Source organism: Diplotaxodon limnothrissa, linkage group LG13 (genome assembly GCF_057381915.1).
Source record: "Diplotaxodon limnothrissa isolate DT_005_m linkage group LG13, D_limnothrissa_male_GT1.1, whole genome shotgun sequence".
NCBI classification, from domain to species: Eukaryota; Metazoa; Chordata; class Actinopteri; order Cichliformes; family Cichlidae; genus Diplotaxodon; species Diplotaxodon limnothrissa.
The window spans coordinates 10,868,119-10,887,875 of NC_140608.1; the positions used below are offsets into that span (position 1 = coordinate 10,868,119).

The 19,757-nt window shown below is 41.7% G+C and overlaps 1 protein-coding gene across 2 annotated transcripts in view; it reads left to right on the forward strand.

Annotated features, from left to right (window-relative positions):
- The first annotated feature begins 513 nt into the window (after positions 1-513).
- Positions 514-19,757, forward strand: part of LOC146619880 (cGMP-dependent protein kinase 1) — a 96,625-nt gene continuing 77,381 nt past the window's right edge. Inside the window, exons 1-2 of one of the 2 annotated variants that reach the window (XM_085369790.1) lie at positions 514-1,137; positions 12,431-12,597. In XM_085369790.1, the coding sequence (XP_085225916.1) occupies positions 881-1,137; positions 12,431-12,597 (424 nt within the window). In that variant the 5' untranslated portion in view covers positions 514-880. Of the gene's footprint in view, positions 1,138-4,496; positions 5,011-12,430; positions 12,598-19,757 lie in introns of those variants that run through there. The other variant, XM_085369789.1, reaches the window with a different exon arrangement.

The window sequence follows — 19,757 nt, forward strand, 5'->3', positions numbered from 1 at the left end:
TCTTCACAGTGCAACCAGGATAAAAGTGATAAGCAGTGGTGCCACAGTGTGTAATTACAGATTACTCTCATCATTAGAGCAACCCACTTTGGAATGTGTGTTGTAATTAACTTTAATTTAGGTGCAAACTCTTTAAAAAGCCTTTATTCATATCTAACATTGAATCAATTGCTATTTAGATAGATAGATAGATAGATAGATAGATAGATAGATAGATAGATAGATAGATAGATAGATAGATAGATAGATAGATAGATAGATAGATAGATAGATAGATAGATAGATAGATAGATAGATAGATAGATAGATCGATCATACCGGGTCCACTGTCCCGTGAAGCGAGTGTGGGACAATTGATTTTTGAAATAGGTTAGGTCAAGGAGGTGATGTGTGCGCTTTTGTCGCGCAAAGGGAGGGTCGGGGTTGTGCAGACAGATGGTAAACAAATATTTGACAGCAGCCAGCAGCAGCACTGGGCTTCCTCTGTGGTGTGTTTGCAGGGTGAGCGGGCTGAACTATACAGGAGTTGTCTCGGCTCTCCAGTGCCCAGTTCTGCGTCCTCTGAGAGGAAGAGCTGCTGTAATTGGTTTCTCAATGAAGGATCATCAGCAGCTCCCCGGAGGCTTGGTGGACTGTAGCGCAGCGCTGCTCCATCAATCGTCCGTTTCCCGGATTTGAACGCTGCTTTGCTCTTTTCTTCTGAAATAAACAAGTGCGCAGTGAAGGGGACTGTCGGAGCATCATCACCCTGCGCGCTTTAGACGGGGATCTTTTGTGATCTCTTTTTTTCCTCCCCCAAACCTGCTAAACGAGTATTGGGAGTTAATCGTTCTGTCCACCTCGGGGAGAATATCGACAAAGTTTAACGCAGATTTTCGCCATGAGTGATCTGGAGGACGACTTTGCCAAGATCCTGCTGCTAAAGGAGGAGAGAATAAGGGACTTGGAGAGGCGGCTTGCCGATCGGGAAGACGAGATTCAAGAACTGAAGAGAAAATTACACAAATGTCAGTCTGTTCTGCCAAGCGCTCAACTTATTGGACCCAGGACCCGCAGGGCGCAGGGCATCTCCGCGGAACCTCAAACGCACCAGGACCTGTCAAGGCAGGCGTTTCGAAAATACGCCAAGTCCGACTGGTAAGACAGTTTACGCAGGCGGTCGTACTTTATTGCTCTGTTATTGCGCCCATGTGTCTGCTTTGTGTCCCGTCTTAAACGATTTTCTGGGTGTTTTTCTTCTGAGTTTATTTTTTCTGGTCATAAAAACTATTCATCAGCATTTCGTTACGAGGATGTACAACTCTGTTTCGAGAGGAGAATACATGTGGCGACAAAAAACAAAAACTAGAGGCTCAGACACACACGGCTCACTGAGGCTCCTCTGTGCTTTGTCTCCACATAGTGTTTCTGTCTCTTTATGATCTTCTTTTTTTCTAAATGGGAGACTCAGAGTTTTGCCATGAATGGACGAGCACTTCCATTCTTGCGGGCCGATGACGCAGCTCCAAGGCAAGCTTTAGAAAGAGCTCCTAATTGATCAGATCCATCATGGCAGCCCCACGGGACACAGACAGGAGGAAGTGCGATGCATTATTGGCTTTTAGTAGCTGGACGCTGAGGACCCGAAGTGCATGTCTGAGGATATTTAATACTCCATTAGAAAACGCTTTGTTTGGCCATATGCTTCCTTCATCACCTTCAGGTGCTCGTTTTAGGTTCACAATCCTTATTTTGAGGATTTCATCTGAGGTATGATGTCTGTATAGATAAAAGAAACTGCATTTTTATTTAGTCCTACTCTGCTTAGTTTGGTTTTGCTGTGTTTACTCGAAAAACCAAAAAGTTAGCCAAAGAACTTTTTCTTTTAATTTATTCTCACCTCATTTTCTATCATCAGAACCCCATCAGAATAAATTACTTATTACACTGACATCACACACACGCACAAGCAGACATCAGCCTGTTGACTCGCTTAGTGCAAGAGACAATGGGGTTAATAATATTAACATGGCTAGACTATTTCCAATCTTCATTTGCATTAATAAACTGCAGGCAGGAAAGTCCTCATTTGCAGTCATCAACGGATGCTCGCTGCGCTTTCAAAGGCAAACAACCGCAGGCAAACAAACACAAGACAGCCCAACTTTAGAGGGATGAAAAAGTTGCAAACGAGCTACATTAAAGTTAAAAATAAAGTATCTCCATCAAATTGTCAGCCTTCCAGTGGAAGCATGGCTCGGTCTCAAAGTGATCAAATTATGAGTTTATTTTCAGCTGCTGAGTAACAGTAAGTGCCACAGTAAGGCTGCAGGAGTTGACAGACGGGAATGTGCCCATGCGCTCTGAGGATAAACCGGAAGTAAACCTAGAAAACGTGCAAAACGGCAGTGACATGAAGTCTTTGTGCTGCCGGGGTCTGGTGGAAGGCGCCCACATGAGCTGCTGGGGGTCTCTGACCCCTCTGTGCGCCGCAGAGGAGTAGGAGACGGTGTGACCCCCCTCATCCACCACCACCACACACGCGCACCCCACTGAATCAGGACGTGGCACCAGGCGGCGGCCCGCCCCGCTCCTCAGATTACTGCAGCATGGAGCTCCGGATCCTATTTCTATTGATCCGCATAGGAAAGGGGCTCACTTGAATGGCTAGAGAGGTGAAATTTAAAGCGCAGAGGTGCTTTGAAGGACAGTGGGAGGGCTTTTTGTTGATGGGAAGATGCGGGGCTCCAACATCGAACCTGAAATCTCCGGACGTCTGCAGTTTCAGGTGCTATGAAGCAAACTTTGCTGCTGCTTAAGCTCTGTGGTCTGCCCCCATCCCTTAACAAAGATAATATAAACCATGATTTTTTTTTAATTAGCTCAGAGAATACTGCGCTACATTGGATTATTTGTATGGTTTTCTTTTGTTGTGGTTCAATGAATGACTTAAACAGAAAGTTGGGTTTGCTGGTTGTTGAGCAGGTCTTCCTCTCATGTTCAACTTTCACAGATTACCTCTGTTGTGCTTTGTAGCTTGCGGTTCAGGTAGTAGAGCAGGAAGAGCAGGGTTCACGGTTCACTCCATGGCTTTTCATATCGAGCATCCAGACTATGCTTGGGTCTCGTGCTTTTACAAGGCACGAGACCCAAAGTTGCTCTCCATGGCAGGCGAGTTTAACAGCCTCTGTTTAGCAATTTAAGCACAGTCTGAAGAACATTTTTCATGCTACTATGCAGTTTCAATACATTTTCATTTGATCTTTGTAAACCCCGATTACCCATTAAAAATCACAGACCTACATGTTATTACTTTGAGTGATATTACTAATATCAATTCCTCCGATTAATCGCATACATCCCCCAAATCCTACATTTTAATGCTCTCATGATCCAGTATCACTCACTACATGCTGATTTAATGTCCACAATCATCCTCAGCCTGGAGAGCAGTGCCATGCCTCATTCTTGATTGTCTGCGTTGATCCTTTAAGCCGCCACAAGAGGGCAGCTGATATCTTTTTATTAGACCATCTGTCTCCATTTCGGTTTGTTTACATGTTTTTTGTCGGGAAAAATATGTCTTAAACCACCGCACCAAAAACACCTATCTCTGCAGTCCGAGAAATCTCCTCGCTTTTGTCCTCACTGTCAGCCGGTGACGCTTCATCCTCTCAGCACAGTAATTGCGATTTCAGCCCCAGTAAGTCCTCATCCTATCAGATTGTTCTTGGCACTTTGTCCTCTTCTGAATTTGTCCAGAGAGCAGGAGGCCAAATGCTGTTCGCTGAGCTTCGGATGAGTCATTGGGATAACGTGGACAGGCACCAGCGGCGCTCGGAGTGCATACAACACCAGATTAGATGAGAAACGCGGAGCTGCGCCTCATTAGCTCTGACATTTTTTTGTGTGTCTCTGCTGCTGCTGTTTGACACTTTTTTAAAAATATGAAATTTAGCAAACTGACTCCATTTTGCAACAAAATTTAATTCAGAAAAGGGTTTGGGGAAAGTTTAATTTTCTTCACACCCAACACAACATGAAAAACAACATTCAGGTTCAAATGAAATATTGAAAACATCTTCATTCATATTTTTACACCGAGGTTCATTAAGTTTTCCATCACCTTCAACTTCTATTAAGGCTCCTGTGCTCATCTATTTGTTACACGCAGCCTCAGGGTGAGATGCCGAGGTATGATGACATGGTTCTTAGAGCAGTGGCTTCATGGGAGACTCTCTCTCTCTCTCTCTCTCTCTCTCTCTCTCTCTCTCTCTCTCTCTCTCTCTCTCTCTCTCTCTCTCTCTCTCTCTCTCTCTCTGGAGTGGCAGACTGCACTGTGCTTCAGATTCCTGTAGGCGCCCTTCTCGCCATGCGCTCTCACCGGGTCGCAGCCTGACGCACTCGGGGAGGACGGTCCTCCGCTGTCACAGCACCGTGGGAGGGAGGGAGTGAGCGAGAGAGAGGGAGAGAGTAAACTTTGCATGATTGTGGCTGAGACGCTTTCTGTGCTTACCTTGACGATCGCGTGCCACGTTCTTTTTAATCCCCAAACATCTGCTTCTGACAGACAGAATCAGCCACAGCAGAGACAGGGGTTCCTTCCTCTCAAGCTTTTCATGACGAATAAAGTTTGTGAGCCGCGTGGCAGAGCAGAAAGGATAAAGACTCGGCTGCATACCTTGAGATAAACTTCCTGGGAAGTCGCTCATTGTCGCCGATTAAAATGGGCACCTTGCGCGACCTCCAGTACGCGCTCCAGGAGAAGATTGAGGAGCTGCGCCAAAGGGATGCCCTCATCGACGAGCTGGAGCTGGAGCTCGACCAGAAAGACGAGCTTATACAGAGACTACAGAACGAGCTGGACAAATACCGCTCCGTCATCAAACCGGCGACCCAGCAGGTCCACAAGCAGAACGACTTGCAAGAGCAGCAGCGAACGAAGAGGCAGGCAATTTCGGCCGAACCCACTGCCTTCGACATCCAGGATCTTAGCCATGTCACCCTACCGTTCTACCCCAAAAGCCAGCAGTAGGTGTTCAAATTCTACCCACAGTCTTTATATTTAATATGCTCGATATTTTTGCATTCACTGTCATGCTTCCGTCTGAATTGATTCAGTCTTTGTCACCTTTTCGATTCTTGTGCGTAATGATGCGTGTGGCGCAGCAGGTACTGTGGCGCAGCAGGTACTTCACCTGTAGCGCACACTGGGATAATGAGGCAGTGCTCTCCACGTACTCATGCGCGCGCACCAAGAACCCCCCCACACACACACACACACACAGCGGATGTTTTTGCAATGACACGATAAGTCTATCAAAATGAGACAAATATTAAATATTAAAACCTCAAGAATCCGTGAAGCTGTCCCTAGTGACGCCCATGAGCAGGATTATGAGCAACATAACGATCAAAAGTTGACTGTACATAAACTTGATCATAGTCAAATATGAGGGAGAATTTGCATGTCATCCCGGTTTGGAGAACTGGTGGTGGGGACTGTGTAATGTATCAGTGCCTGTTTTATACAAGCTGTGATCCTGTGACAGGCAGTTTTAACAGGCTCTCTGTGCATGTTTACCTTATGATTTCTGTCTTTCTCACTCCCTCTGTCTTTCCAAACTCTTACGCAAATACGGCTCTCCTGCTCGACGTGGTCTGAAACAGGAGGTCTGGATCTTAAATGTAGGCTGGCACTAAATTTGCCTTCTGTTGTGAAGTAATCCATCTCTCTGTTGGTTTAAAGGTTGAGCTATTATGAATCAACACTCCCCTGGTTGACAGGGAGAATATTTACCTAACATTTCTTTAAACATATTAAAAACTGCACATATTGAATTTAATGAAAAGAAAATATTGCCCTAAATGCTTAGCGGGATACTCGAGTTCCCAAAAATAAATAAAAGGGATCATTCCTATGGAAGTGATTGGAATATTACGAGTCCTGGAGCTAAGTTATCTTTTTCTATTCTCATATTGATTTTTTAAGCCTAAGAGGAAAAAAGATTACAGCCTTCAGATTTTACAGTGAGATCAGTCACGTCAGATACGAATGTCATTATTCGACTGACACGCAAACAAACTCAACAACAAAGATTTCATCAAAGAAGATTCAAAAAATGAAGGGATTTATTTATCTGAGCAGCAAAAAGCCATTAGTCTTTGTTATACCTGTCAGCTCCCTGGGTTTGTGAAAGCACACAAAACGCTCTTTTCTTATGTGTATTTTTTTGTTTGTCTGAGATCCTGAACACTGGTTTGGAAGGTTAGCTGAGGAAAACACCAGAGTGACCAATTCTTTTAATAACTGGCGTAATTCTGAGACTTCATTAAGTGATTTTCTTGAGACTCTTGTCAAGACTTTTAGCACTTTACTTCAAAAAGTGGTTGATTACCCCGTGATTTAATATTGGAACAGATCAGAGAGAATCTCCAGTTAAGAAAATATCAATTATGATGGGAAAAGACTATTTCAAGATTTCAAAAGAAAGAAAAGATGAGTGGCAGCGGTTTCTTAAATAATTTCTGATGATGATCCTCAAAGGAAAGCTAAAAATTAACTCATTACAATGAGGCTGTTTGAACTTCCATCAAGCCTCTCTCAGCGACAGCTTCAATTTTCCATTAAACGTCTGCCACACCTTTTCACACTCCTCATTTGTTAGAGAATGGCATTTTCTCTAATATTGCTCTTCTAATAAGCATAGAGATGAAAAAAATAATAATTGAAAAACAGCCAGTGTTGAATGCAAATGACTGTAGTGTGTTTTTGCGCTTGTTCTCTTATTAGTTGAGCACTGTTCTTATCTTACTCAGGCAAAGATGTCCAAACTGGTTGGACATCTTTGCCTGAGTAATTTGGAGAAGTTTATATTTTTCTGTAGAAAAGCAGTTCATTTAGATTGAGTTTGTTGTTGTTGTTTTTTTGTGCATGTTAATTTATACTGTGGGCTAAAACAAGTTCACTAACTCTTTATTTTCCTTTGTTACTGAAGTTTACTGATAATATCTGTTAGATCTGGCTAAGTGTTTGTGTTTTTCTTTCATTCTCCCCGCTCTTTATCTTCTTTACAAGGCCCATAGAGCACTCTTTACTCGTATGCTATCCATTCTTTTCCCTCTTTCTGACTTTTATTTCTCCTGGCCTCTCCCACTTTTCTGCCATGCCTTTTTTTTCCTCCTTAAAGAGCATAGTTTCTCCTTTTAAGGAAGACTGAACTTGCTCAGTCTAAACTTCTGTAGTGGATGAAAGAAAATATATCGCTCTCACAAAGGAGACGGAGGCAGATGTTTTCATAAGGGTTGGATTTGGAAGATGTTGCTCAAGAATGGCCACGATCATGTCTGGTGTAAATCGAACAGAAATAGGGTCAATGAGGCACATTTCCAGTGGACTGGAGGTCAGCCTTGGAAAAAAAAAAGATTTCCAGCTAGTTCCTGTTGAGCCTTTTTCACACATGTACTGCAGGCCTGGACTTTTGTAGATGGTAGATGTAACTGACATACACTACAAGTTAAAAGTTTGGACACACCTTCTCATATAATGGTTCTTTATTTTAATGATGATTTATGGTGTAGATTCTCACTGAAGGCATCAAAACTATGAATGAATACATATGCAGTTATGTAGCAAACAAAAAAGTGTGAAATAACTCAAAACATGTTTTATATGTTAGATTCTTCAAAATAGCCACCCTTTACTTTGATTACTACTTTGCACGTTCTTGGCATTCTCTCGATGAGCTTCATGAGGTAGTCACCTGAAATGGTTTTCCAACAGTCTTGAAGGAGTTCCTTGAGTTGCTGAGAACTTGTTGGCCCTTTTGCCTTTACTCTGAGGTCCATCTCATCCCCAACCATCTCGATTGGGTTTAGGTCAGGTTACTGTGGAGGCCAGGTCATCTGGCGCAGCACTCCATCACTTTCCTTCATCGTCAAATAGCCCTTACACAGCCTGGAGGTGTGTTTGGGGTCACTGTCCTGTTGAAAAATAAATGATGGTCCAACTAAAAGCAAACCGAATGGGATGGCATCTCGCTGCAGGATGCTGTGGTAGCCATGCTGGTTCAGTGTGGACTCATCAAACCAAAGCTCAGATTTCCACTTGTCTAATGTCCATTCCTTGTGTTTCTTGGCCCAAACAAATCTCTTCTGCTGTTGCTTTTTCTTAGTCGTGGTTTTGTAGCAGCTATTTGACCATAAAGGCCTCCTCTGAACAGCTGATGTACAGATGTGTCTGCTAATGGAACTTTGTGTGACATTTATCTAGCCTCTCATCTGAGGTGCTGTTAACTTGGTATTTCTGAGGCTGTTGACTCCATGAATTTATCCTCAGTTTTCAGATTGACTGACCTTCAGTTCTTAAAGTAATGATGAACTGTTGTCTGTCTTTACTTAGCTGATTGGTTCTTGCCATACTATGAATTCTAACAGTTGTTAGCTGTGTACTAACCTGACTTCTGCACAACACAACTGATGGTCCCAACCCCATTAACAAGGAAGGAAATTCCAATAATGAACCCTGACAAAGCTCACCTGTGAAGTGAAAACCATTTCAGGTGACTGCACCATGAAGCTCATTGAGAGAAGGCCAAGGGTTTGCAGTGCTGTCAACAAAGCAAAGAGTGGCTACTTTGAGGAATCTAAAATATAAGACATATTTACAATTATTTATCATTTTTTGTATGCTACATAATTCCATATACTGTATTTTGCCTCATATGTTTATGTCTTCAGCATCTATCTACAATGTAGAAAGTAGTAAATGAGAAAGTGTGTCCAAACTTTTGACAGGTAAGTGCAGTTGTATGTGTGAGTGAAAATGTCAGATTCAGACCTCAAGTGGTCTCTACCAGCTCACAAAGGCCATGTAGCGTCTAATTGCTCCCAGGTGAGAATAGCTCAGGTCATAGTGAAACCACTGTCATTTGTCATATGTCCTGCCACCTGCGCACCCTACTCATGCAGCATCCTCACCTAATACAAAGGAGTGCTGCCAGCTCTGAGAAGCAGATCATCTTCTGTTGCACGCTACACGTGAGCTGGACAATATCCTGGCTCGATTCTCCTAAAATTGTTTAAGTTAGTCTGTGAAAATGCCTCGAGTTAATTATGCGTAAAGTGTGCTGTCTTTTCATAAAATGAAATCTATTATGAAATATCAGTCCAAAAAAACTGCGCTTCACACCATTACTATGCTCCTTTCAAACTAATGAGATCTTCTCTTCCTGCAGACAACTCCCCCCCAAAAAAATTACAACTCAAGGAGCAAGGAGTCAGATCTGAACATAGATTGTGGAGTGGGAATAAAAAATAAGTGCAACACCTCAATCCTCCCTGTTTAAAATTCGCACAGCAGCATGTTTAGACTCTCAAGGGCAGAAACAACTTCTTTATAATCCAGGTTGCTCAGTTAGAGCAGCTCCATTTACGATTCAAGTCTATTAAAAAATCCAGTGGATTTGGAAGCTTGTTAGCCTGAAGCCTCTCGCGTTGGTTGGTTGCTCTTGTTATTCTGTAAATGATCTAAAATTTGAGAAGAGATGACACGTATAGGGATCGTGGAACATCTATAGGAATGCACATACATGATCTTTGTCTTTAAGATTATAGAAATCCAGAGGCCACATGTGAGAATTAAGGTTCTTTTGTGTGCTTTCAAAAAACCCCAAAACGTTATTTGGGTTTTCCAGTGAAATACGACACGTAGCTAATGTTGTTCTCTGGTAATTTAGTTTCTCACGTTTATATGCGAGTGTGAAAAGCATCGCTGGTCGGAATCCACAGGCTTCAGACCCTAATTTGGTATTCATGGTCATGAATGAAAAGCACAATTTATTAGAGCCCCGCTAATAATTCAGCTGGTGTAAAAACAGTGCAATAAAATGTGCAGATGTTGGTGAAAGCTCAAATGGTAGCTGCTTCTGAGAAGAGACTGGCATCGCTCTTTTAAGTGTTTTGGCATTTAAAAAAAGAAAAGAAATTTGAAACAGCACCACTGTCTCATCCCAGACTCAATAATGTGTTTGAGGATTTATTGAAGAAGCGTTTGAGTGACCTTAAAAGTTCAGCATAAAGAGAAATAAAACACTCATTGTGCAGTGAAACATGGCCTCATATACACTTGAATCTGCAGAGGAGGTTTGTAGAGTTTGCTGTTCCAAAATAACAGACAGGTTGAAAAACATAAATCTGAAAGAAGTAAAAAAAAAAGGGCACTGTTGATGTTGTAATTTGAAGTTTTGTTTATGCACTTTTGTTCCTTGGCGAGGACTTTGCTGCAGGCTGGCAGTGGAGAAGAGAAGCCTGCGTGTTGTGGGAGCACTGATTCATAAATGCCTTCTAGGTTATTTGCCCTTTTAGCAATGAGCTCTCCAGGTGATCAACAATGCACTAAGAAATCCGTTTCTGAAAAGGGCACTGAGCACAAAAAGGCAAGAGGCAGTTCCCCAGTGCCTTTGAATACTACTTGCGGGGCATAGTGGGCTGCTTTTGTGGATTTTTTTTATGAATTAGGATATTGGCCTCTCTTCTCAGTGTGAGAGGTCTCTTTAATGGTTTAACCCTGGTACTAGAGCTGGGCGATATATCGAGTTTTTAAAACATATCGATATATTTTTACACGAGATATAAGATGTGACAATATCCTTTATATCGATATAGTCTATGTTACGTTATAATTATAGTTGTGGAGCCGCAAGTTTGCCTCTCTTTCGTCCACTTTTGTCTCTACACAACGTTACTCCGCCTCGCCTTCACTGAAGACAACTCCCCCTCCTACCCCATCGCTTCACGTGCAGGCAGCGACAAGACGGACACGGCAAATCTCCGTTAACGAGTTACTGCGCATCGCCCCATGCGTGGGGCTGGACGGCGTCAACGTGCTAACGAGCTAAACATGCTAACGAGCTAACCGCGCTAACGAGCTAACAGCGCTAACCCTAAAATCCTTTCATTCTCTCAAAAGTTGATAGCGCGCCTTATGTATGAATTCTGGTTGTGCTTGATGGCCGCGAACCGATTTTATGTAGTACACGGCGCTCAGCAATCTGTCAAAAATGTTTGAGTACGACTTTGGTAAGCTAAGGAGCTGCACCGCTTGATAGATTGTCGGCGCATTACGGCTACCGAAGAGCTTCGCGGAGTGATATGTACTGTGCATCAACGTAATATTACCGTATTGTGTGTGTATAAGGACCATAAATGGCACCTGTAAGAGACGTGGTTATGAAGCGGATTTCAAACTCCAGGCTATCAGTCACACAGTAAAACTTGGGAACAGAGCAGCTGTGAAATCTGTCTTTGTTATTACGCTCAGCGTCTTTTAGTTTACATTTTGACTGCACAATTGTGAGCTCTTTGTTTAGCACAAAAACAACCTTGTTTTCTTTTATTTATGGAGCATTATTATTTAATGAATGCTCATAATTTAATTTTGAGTAATTTTTCATGTACATCTGTGCTGTATGTTAATAAAAGTGCCTGTGTGACATCTGGGACACAGCTTTGACTTAGAACTCTCTTTTTGTTCTTACTTTATGGCTTAAAAAAAATATATCGAGATATATATCTTATATCGCCATCCAGCTAAAAAATATCGAGATATGAATTTTGGGTCATATCGCCCAGCCCTACCTGGTACATAACCTCATTCATTTAGCTGCCAGAGAAGCACATACACAGCGTGCAGCTGAGCAAATGGAACTGTGGCGATGCTTCGGTGAATGAGTGATCTTGACTCGTTCGCGATCTGGCCCGCGTCAGACTTCTTTCAACGCGTCTACCTTTCTCAGACAGTCACACTGATGCTTGCTTTCAGGTTTCAGATTTGCTATCACCTGTTGAACAAATATCTCTACTCTCCTCTGGCGCTGCATCCACTGCATGCTGCTAGATTTAGAAGATAATTTATCAGGTCTCCTTTCATAATGTCGCCTGCCTCTCCGTTTGCCCTGTGTTTCCTTTCAGCCCACCTGACAAGCACTCTTGCACCTTGACAACCACGCGTTAGCTTTGCACTTTATTACCTTTTCTCCCGACAGTTGCATAGTTAATGCAGAAACTATTTACCTGCGGAATGCCCTAATGACTCTGCAAACCGAAAGCCGAGTTGGCTTTCAGAAGTAAATCCCTGAATGGAAATAATCTGCATCCATTAGGCATTGATTTTGCTATTTATTGACTTTCCTCAGAATTTTCAGGGGAGGGAGGCGGGTGAGATGGTTTCACCTTGACATATTTGAATTGAGGGTATGTTTTTGAAAAGGCGCTGAGCCGTTAAAGCTAGAATGAAATAGCCTTGGAAATAAGAGACATGCTGAACAGTTTTTATTTGAGATGTGCGCCTGCAAAACCTCTTATTGTGTCTCATTTTGTCCTTCTGCAATGAAGAATGCACAAGTCAGTGCTTGTACAGTGACTGTCTCACATTGCTTGGCTTTGCCTCCAGGTCCAAGGAACTGATAAAGGAGGCCATCTTGGACAATGACTTCATGAAGAACCTGGAGCTGTCGCAGATCCAAGAGATCGTGGACTGCATGTATCCTGTCGAGTACGGGAAGGACAGCTGCATCATTAAGGAGGGTGATGTAGGCTCGCTGGTGTACGTCATGGAAGGTAAACGCACACATGCACGCTGCTAAAACGGGTATTCTTAAAATACTGTGAAACCACAGGTACAATGATTTTAAAAAGACCGTTATTATAAAACTTTGCCTAATCTATGAAGAAGTGTACATCTTATAAACCATTATAGCATTCACAGAGGATAAATGAAAGGGACTTATGTTGCATGATTCACTCATGTCACATCGATGTCATTTTGTGTGCTCTGGTGTGCTTGCCGAGTCCGTTTAATTAGGTTCTTTTTAGTAGTACTGACCAGCATGTGGTTCTTTTTTTTCTTTCATAAAACTAAGAGTTGGTGACAACAACAGCAACACAGCGTCCACTGTGGCGCTGATGGGATTTGTGAAAGGGCAAGCGATTCAGCGGTGAAACGTTCAGGGAGCCATCATCCTTTACAATAGAGTTGACCTCAGGGAAAACGGCCTCAGTTAGTGCCTGCCCAATATAATTCATTCCAATGCAGAGGTAAATCTGGACATTCAAAGGCTGAACTATAGAATGAATATATTAGTATTTAACCGCTCGACTCCTTGTAACTTCACTTTAAAACTCGGCTGAGCAGTGAGAAGCGAGGCAGTAACCAAGAGGCAGTGAGCATGAGTCTTGTGGGCTTGTGCGGACTGTGGCATTTAAAGGATAATATTTAACTATGAAGAATGAATCTAGAAAATTGATTGTTTGCTCTATTGTGGGCCACCGACTTTTATAATTGTGCTAGAGAAACATTTCCCGGATTCCCATTCGGCCAAACATTGTTAAAAATAGATTTGTGGGAAAGGAGGACTAAAATAAGAAGGCGGTATTTCAAAGAAGGAATTATGGAAAAGAATTCAATTATGCCACAAATCTATAATTCTGCTTGTTTGTCTCAAAACTCAGGCAGGTGGGATTTGTCATGTCAGGAAGAAATACCTCAGCTTTTACAGAACTTTCCCTCTGTTTCCCACAAATAAAACCCTACTTACTTCATTCAACCTAAACTAAACTGATTCTCTTTGTATATGATTCTGATAATAGCTGTGTACTGTCCAAAGTTTTATATGGTGACTTCAACATAAAATAGAGTATTTTTTCACTGATGCCGAGCTTACATAAATGATCGGAGTACTTCCTCTATCCTAGCTCACACCCCCGTCATGAGAAAAAAAACACCACTTGTTGCCCTTATCTGTATCTCTGATATGTAAAGAGTCATACAAAACATATGCAAAACCCAACAGTGGACTATACACTGGTAACCAGAAATAACAGTGGTGCTGGGAAAGGGCTGGGTTGCTGTAACAACATTAGGAATTGTATTTTTTCATCTCTCTTACCTTTAATAAAAGAAACTATATGTGTGATAAACCACTGTGGCCTTGCTGAACACAGGTCTACAAAAGTCTGCGGTCACAGTCAGTAGATTTCACTCTGTCCCTGACGAATGCTGCGTGCCAAAGGTGTGAGGTCACAAATGAGCAAGCGCCACACTGACTTGATGAATAGGTTCCTGTCGAGCACAACTGAAAAAAAAAAAAGAAAGATACAAATCTGTAAGGGGCTTTGTGGGTTCCTCTTTGACAGCGATAGAGGCGAAAGCTGCGATGTAATTGGTAGAAGGGCTTCAGTTCAGCGGTGTCACACTAATATTACATGTTATTTAATTAATTAATTAAATTATTTTGCATTTTTGAATCCTTAGGGTAGGCTCAACATATTTATCTTTAGTGAACATTACTGCCTCTCTCTGACTTCCGTTCTGCTCTATGATCGCCTTTCTGTTCCCCTCTCTCGTGTCCCAGCGAGTCCTTTGCCAGCAGCTTTCACCCCGACTGTCCCTGTCCTTGATCTATTTTGCATAAAAGCAAATGTTGAAACCAATAGCTCAAGGCGGACGACTTTGTACCAAGGTCTGTAGAAGCCCGTAACGGTTGGTGACATTTTAATCCACGCTGACGGGATGTCGGTGTCTTATGTCAAACACATAGCTGCATCCACTCAGCGCTGTTCGTCATTTTCCTGGCAAATGAAGTGTTCGCCGCTCAGGCAGTTGTGTCATTTATTATTGAAAGTTGGCAGGGTAGTCGTTAATGTTTTGCCACAGGGCTGACATATCCATTATGCATCATATAGGGATATGAGGCACAAGTAAACAACTCTTATGCCAATAATAACAATAATAACAGTGGTAATATGAATGATGCATTTAAACGTCACTCCTAGTTTATAGTTGCTTTAACTATGAGGGCGCATAACTTGTTTCGCCTACTAGTTATAGATTGAAATTGCAGACAGTTTCACAGCTTCCCAGCTGAAACAACAACAGGACAGTTATCTGTTGTTGCAGATGCACCTGATAATTTGAGATGAGACGAAAATAATAAGAGCTGCAGACACAGAATGAATCCTGGCATTGGCTTGCCTCTATGATGAGTCTGCCTGCTTAGCAATGGCTGCCTTCATGAATGTTTGTTGCGCTCAGCTCACATCTACCGGGCTATAATTGACATCAGTTCTCTTTTAAAAGCAGTGATTGCAACAGAGACAAAAGCTCGTGTTTCCATGGAGATGGGATAGATTTTTGATTGGCTGTGTCACCCGCAAAGACCCACACAGGTGGATTGTAATGATAATAACTCGCACAATCACGTCCAATTACTATGAAGTATTTACTTGAGAGGGGGAAAAAAAGCCATTTGAGTTCTTTCATAGATTTCATTCATCTTAATCTAATGACTATGTGTTTGCTGCAGTAGGAAGCAGTGTTAAGTAGGTTCTTGCATTGCCGTTTTGTCTGTCTTTTTATTAGGTGGAGACGTGGAAACTTTTAAACAGGTGCAGATCAAGGACTTCAAGTATCGCCTAATGCAAAATGGAACAGAGTCTAGTCTCTAGTTTCCAGAATAGAGATTGAATCATTAAAAGCATTTTATTCCCACATTATCAGATACTGTCAGATGGTGGGCGAGGTGACGGCCCTCTTTTAAGGGACCAAGAACACTCCAGCGCATGTTTCGTAGTCTAACTTTGATTGAGACTGGGCACAAAAAAAGACTTGTGTTGTTTTTGCTTTGTTGTGTAATTTTTGGGGTTAAAATGTGGTTCTGGCTTACTGACAAATGATGCTTTTGTGGGACGTGTCTAAATATAACTCCAATGGGTCCTTTACAAGGATTGCTAAAAGACAAGATGAAATCTACATCACCAAAAACTTTAAAAAAGTGACATTTTGTACAATTTCGAGAATACAATTGTTAAATTAAACAGTTGAATAGTGGGCCACAGCAAAACTAAAGCAAAGACTATTAAGATCACATGACTGGCTTACAATGTGAATATTGATTACTTCAGCTGCCAGGTGAGGGATTCTTCAAAGTGACATAGTAAATGGTTTTGTGTTGTTCACCAAAGGTCACACATGAATCACGAGAAGTTGCAAACCTGCCAAATCTGAAGGTTACCTGTGGTTTCTAAGATTAAAGATATTTTCAGGGCTGCAAGTAATGATTTTTTTTTCATTTATTGACTAACCTGTCAGATCTGGTCTCAATCTGTCATTCGGGCCACAAAAGGTGACATAAAGTCCAATCTCACCACTGGTCCAAAAATCTGTAGACTTGCAAAGAATAGCTAAAAGAAGACATTAATTATCAAATTTGTTGCAGATCTCTGTTGAACAGGTGCGCTAGTTTAGATATAAGTCTTAACATGGTTACATTTAATGGTTTGGTGCTTAATGGAATGGTAAAGAATTGTGTTTTTCTTCTGTGATTGCACATAATTACTATTTGAATTGAATTACAAACCAGAACAAGTTTCCTCCACTTGGCAGCTTTTATTAAGACAACAAAATATATTCAACCTCTCCTTACTACGTTTCATCTTGCCAACTTTGCATTTATATTTGAATATTACTTAACATTCCTTCTTGGTCTTGCATCTTTCACCCTGTCTGAGAAACAAGCGCATCCAAGGAAAAAAAATGAAAAAAGAGAACGAAGAAACATTGAAACATACGTGGCAAAGAATCTGAATTATGTATTTTTTTTCCTCTATCTGTCATCTTTTAGGTACAACTAGATGACTGCCCTTGCTGTATATTTTATTAGTTTTACTGAGTGTTCATGGATCGCAGACAGAAAAGTGAGGAAAGTGAGGGGAGAGGTAACGTTACAGTAGACTCAGCTCCAAACCTGGAGTGCTCATGGTACGCTGACAGCTACTTTGACAAGCTAACATAGTCAAGGCAGCACTTGATGCACCGTGTGCCATTTTATTCAGGTGGATGTGTTCAGGGGATTTCACAGCGCACCCAGGATTTGACATTTTCTCTACACAAATACGTTACGCTCCCAATTATTTTATTTGACCTGCTGTTAGGCGAGGCAAGTAGAATATCCTGACAGATCAAGAAAAAAAGAATGTGTTTAAGTTTAAGTGGCATACTTGAAAGCCTGAATAAGACAGAAATGAACAATGTGCTGTTTTGAAGCTTATACCGAACCACTTCTGACAGTCACTTCTTTTTCTTCTGCTTTTACTGAGCTATACCTCAGAATAACAATGAACAGAAATGTTTACTGCTATGGCGAGACACTAGTTTCTCTCTACAGTAGAAGCATCTGATGCTTTATCACTCCTTATGACGTGACATTGGAAATCGATCTGTTTGCATGTAGCGTTAATGAAACATTAGCAGCATAGAAAAATGAGAGACACAGGTTTCTGTCTGCATTTTAATTTTATGGCATATTTTATCCTCCCTTCAGCTTCTACTGACACCTTATCGCCTCTCTGGCACACTAGCTCACATGCTGTGTTTTTGAAACACGACGTGAAAACATATCACATATCTCAACATCTGTTTCATAACTCGTAAAATCATAGCATCACGTGTGCCTGTTAACCTAATAATCGTCTTTAATTAACTATTTAGCTGACTAATTAACCACAAGTCAAAATGATAATAATTGATTGAAGTGCTTTGGCAGGCAAGCAGAAGAAACAGCATGACCAAATTGAAGCAAAATTGGGCTAAAGATAAGTTAAACGTAAACAAGAGTAATAATAATGACCAACAAGAAAAAGAACAAGAAAAAAAGCACATCTGTTGTGAGAATCTGCTGGCCAATTTCTGTAGGACTCTCAATTAATTATTATTGCTGTCTGAAAGTTAGACAGATGTTACGGTTTAGGTGACTTTATGCTGCGCGATAGCCAGCGGTCCTCAAAGAGCTGCTCTCTGTTCTAACTGACCAATGAGGCAGAGATGAGGGAGATGGACTCCTTTCATTTTGAGCAGGGCTTAGAGACGTAATCACCAGGGGCACCTGAGTGTGACTCAGTGTCACAGGTGTGAGAGGACACAAGATCTAGGGCAAATACTTTCAGTATTACCACTGCTTTCAGTGCTTTCCCTACAACTGCCAATACCTTCAGTAATGACTAAAGAGGCTACTTCTGGTCATTTTAATTATTTGCATATTAATGACGTAATGTGAAAATACCAAATGCATTTGGTCACAGAAACACAAGTGCACAAAGCCATTGCACTGCATTGTTGCCTGGCAACTTAAATAATGCAGACTTAAAATTGTTGCCGCTGTTGCTGTCAGTGCATCTTGAGGGAGGGCAGCTCAGCCAAGTAAAATGTGGAGGAGCACAAATTTTGGTTTGATTGCCCCCTGAGAATACAGCATGAAGCTAATATTTGATGCAACAACTGCTACACTGAAAAGCAGCCAGTAGTAGGTTAATAATCAAACATAACACACTGCTGAGGCTCGTGCTACTCTTCACCCCTTCTGTCCATCTTACCTTATTTTCATTCAGCCATTCCCTCTATATTCTCTGGGTTTTTTGTTATCTTTCCGATTAGTCTGTAAAAGCCTTTGTTTTTTTCTCCCTACTTAGAATAGGAATTGATCCTCATTTTAACTCCGCTGAGGCCGATGAATCCAGCTCAGAGAAAGAATTAGTGAATAATTTGTGGATGATCTCTGAGCCTTTATCCCCTTTGTGGCCAACCCCGCTTCGAGTGTTCCTCATCTGGAAAGACGATGAAAGCAGAGTCTGTGTGTGACATAAGAGAAGCAGAGAAGGAACCAGGTGGTACTGACAGAGACAGGGAGGAAAAAGGGCTTGAAAGCCTCCGATGAGATGAATATTATGCAAGTGCTTGAAATTACATTCATGTTGGGAAAAGGAAGGCAGAGTACTGTAAACTTGTTGCTGTAAAAGGATGTCCATGTTTGAGAGTGCATGGGGAGGTGGTGGTCATCAATGATGGAAGAAGCATGTGGAGCTTTAAATAAAAGTGAGAGCAGAAGTACTGCGATTTAAGCAAACGTATTACCATCAAGTACTTCAAGTAAGACTTTAATAGTTATTTAAACTTTATTGAGATGGTTATAAAGTTTGAACGTTTGCCTGCATAATCATGGTTTTCTTATAATTTTACCATCTCAGTCTAAAAGTTCCAAAACGTTGCCACAAAAAGCAAAAACCTTGCTTTATTTAATAGCTGTGGCTCTCCTCCACATTGGTAGGAGACATCTGACTAAGATGTTTCCTGGGTGCTTCCTAAATGAAGTCTTCAGGGCATGTTCTACTGTGGCAGACCAGGACATGCTATAGAGATTTTATTTCAGGTGGCTTGGGAATGCCTCCCAAGGCATGTGAATTCCAGCCATTCAAATAGATGGATGGATGGATGGATGGATGATAGATTGATTGACGGATTGATGGACTGATTGAATAACTGCTACCCCCTTCAGGGCTGTGTCCCTGTGCACCTCTGGACTGCTTCTGTCTGGATTGTTTCCTGGAAGCCCTTTTCTGACTAATTGCAGTAGTTGATTTGCCTTTTTACTACAGCTATAAAAGAGCTAACAGAGAGAAATATTAACTTATGTGTCAAACTTTCCCAGACTTGATGTGGAGGGTTTATCACTGGTGTTAAGATCCAGGTCTCCCACACAGCAAACAGTAGATCAAACAGCATTCTTCAATATGAAAGCCTGTTTCGTCCCTGCCTAAAGGAGTGAAATCTGAAGATTACTTGTAGTAGTCGTTGTTGGTGGGTTTTTTTTTTACTTTGGCATTGCACATTATGAATTTGTCTCCAGGGTAAGCTTGGTGAGCTGTCCAAGGTGTATATGACCCCTCAC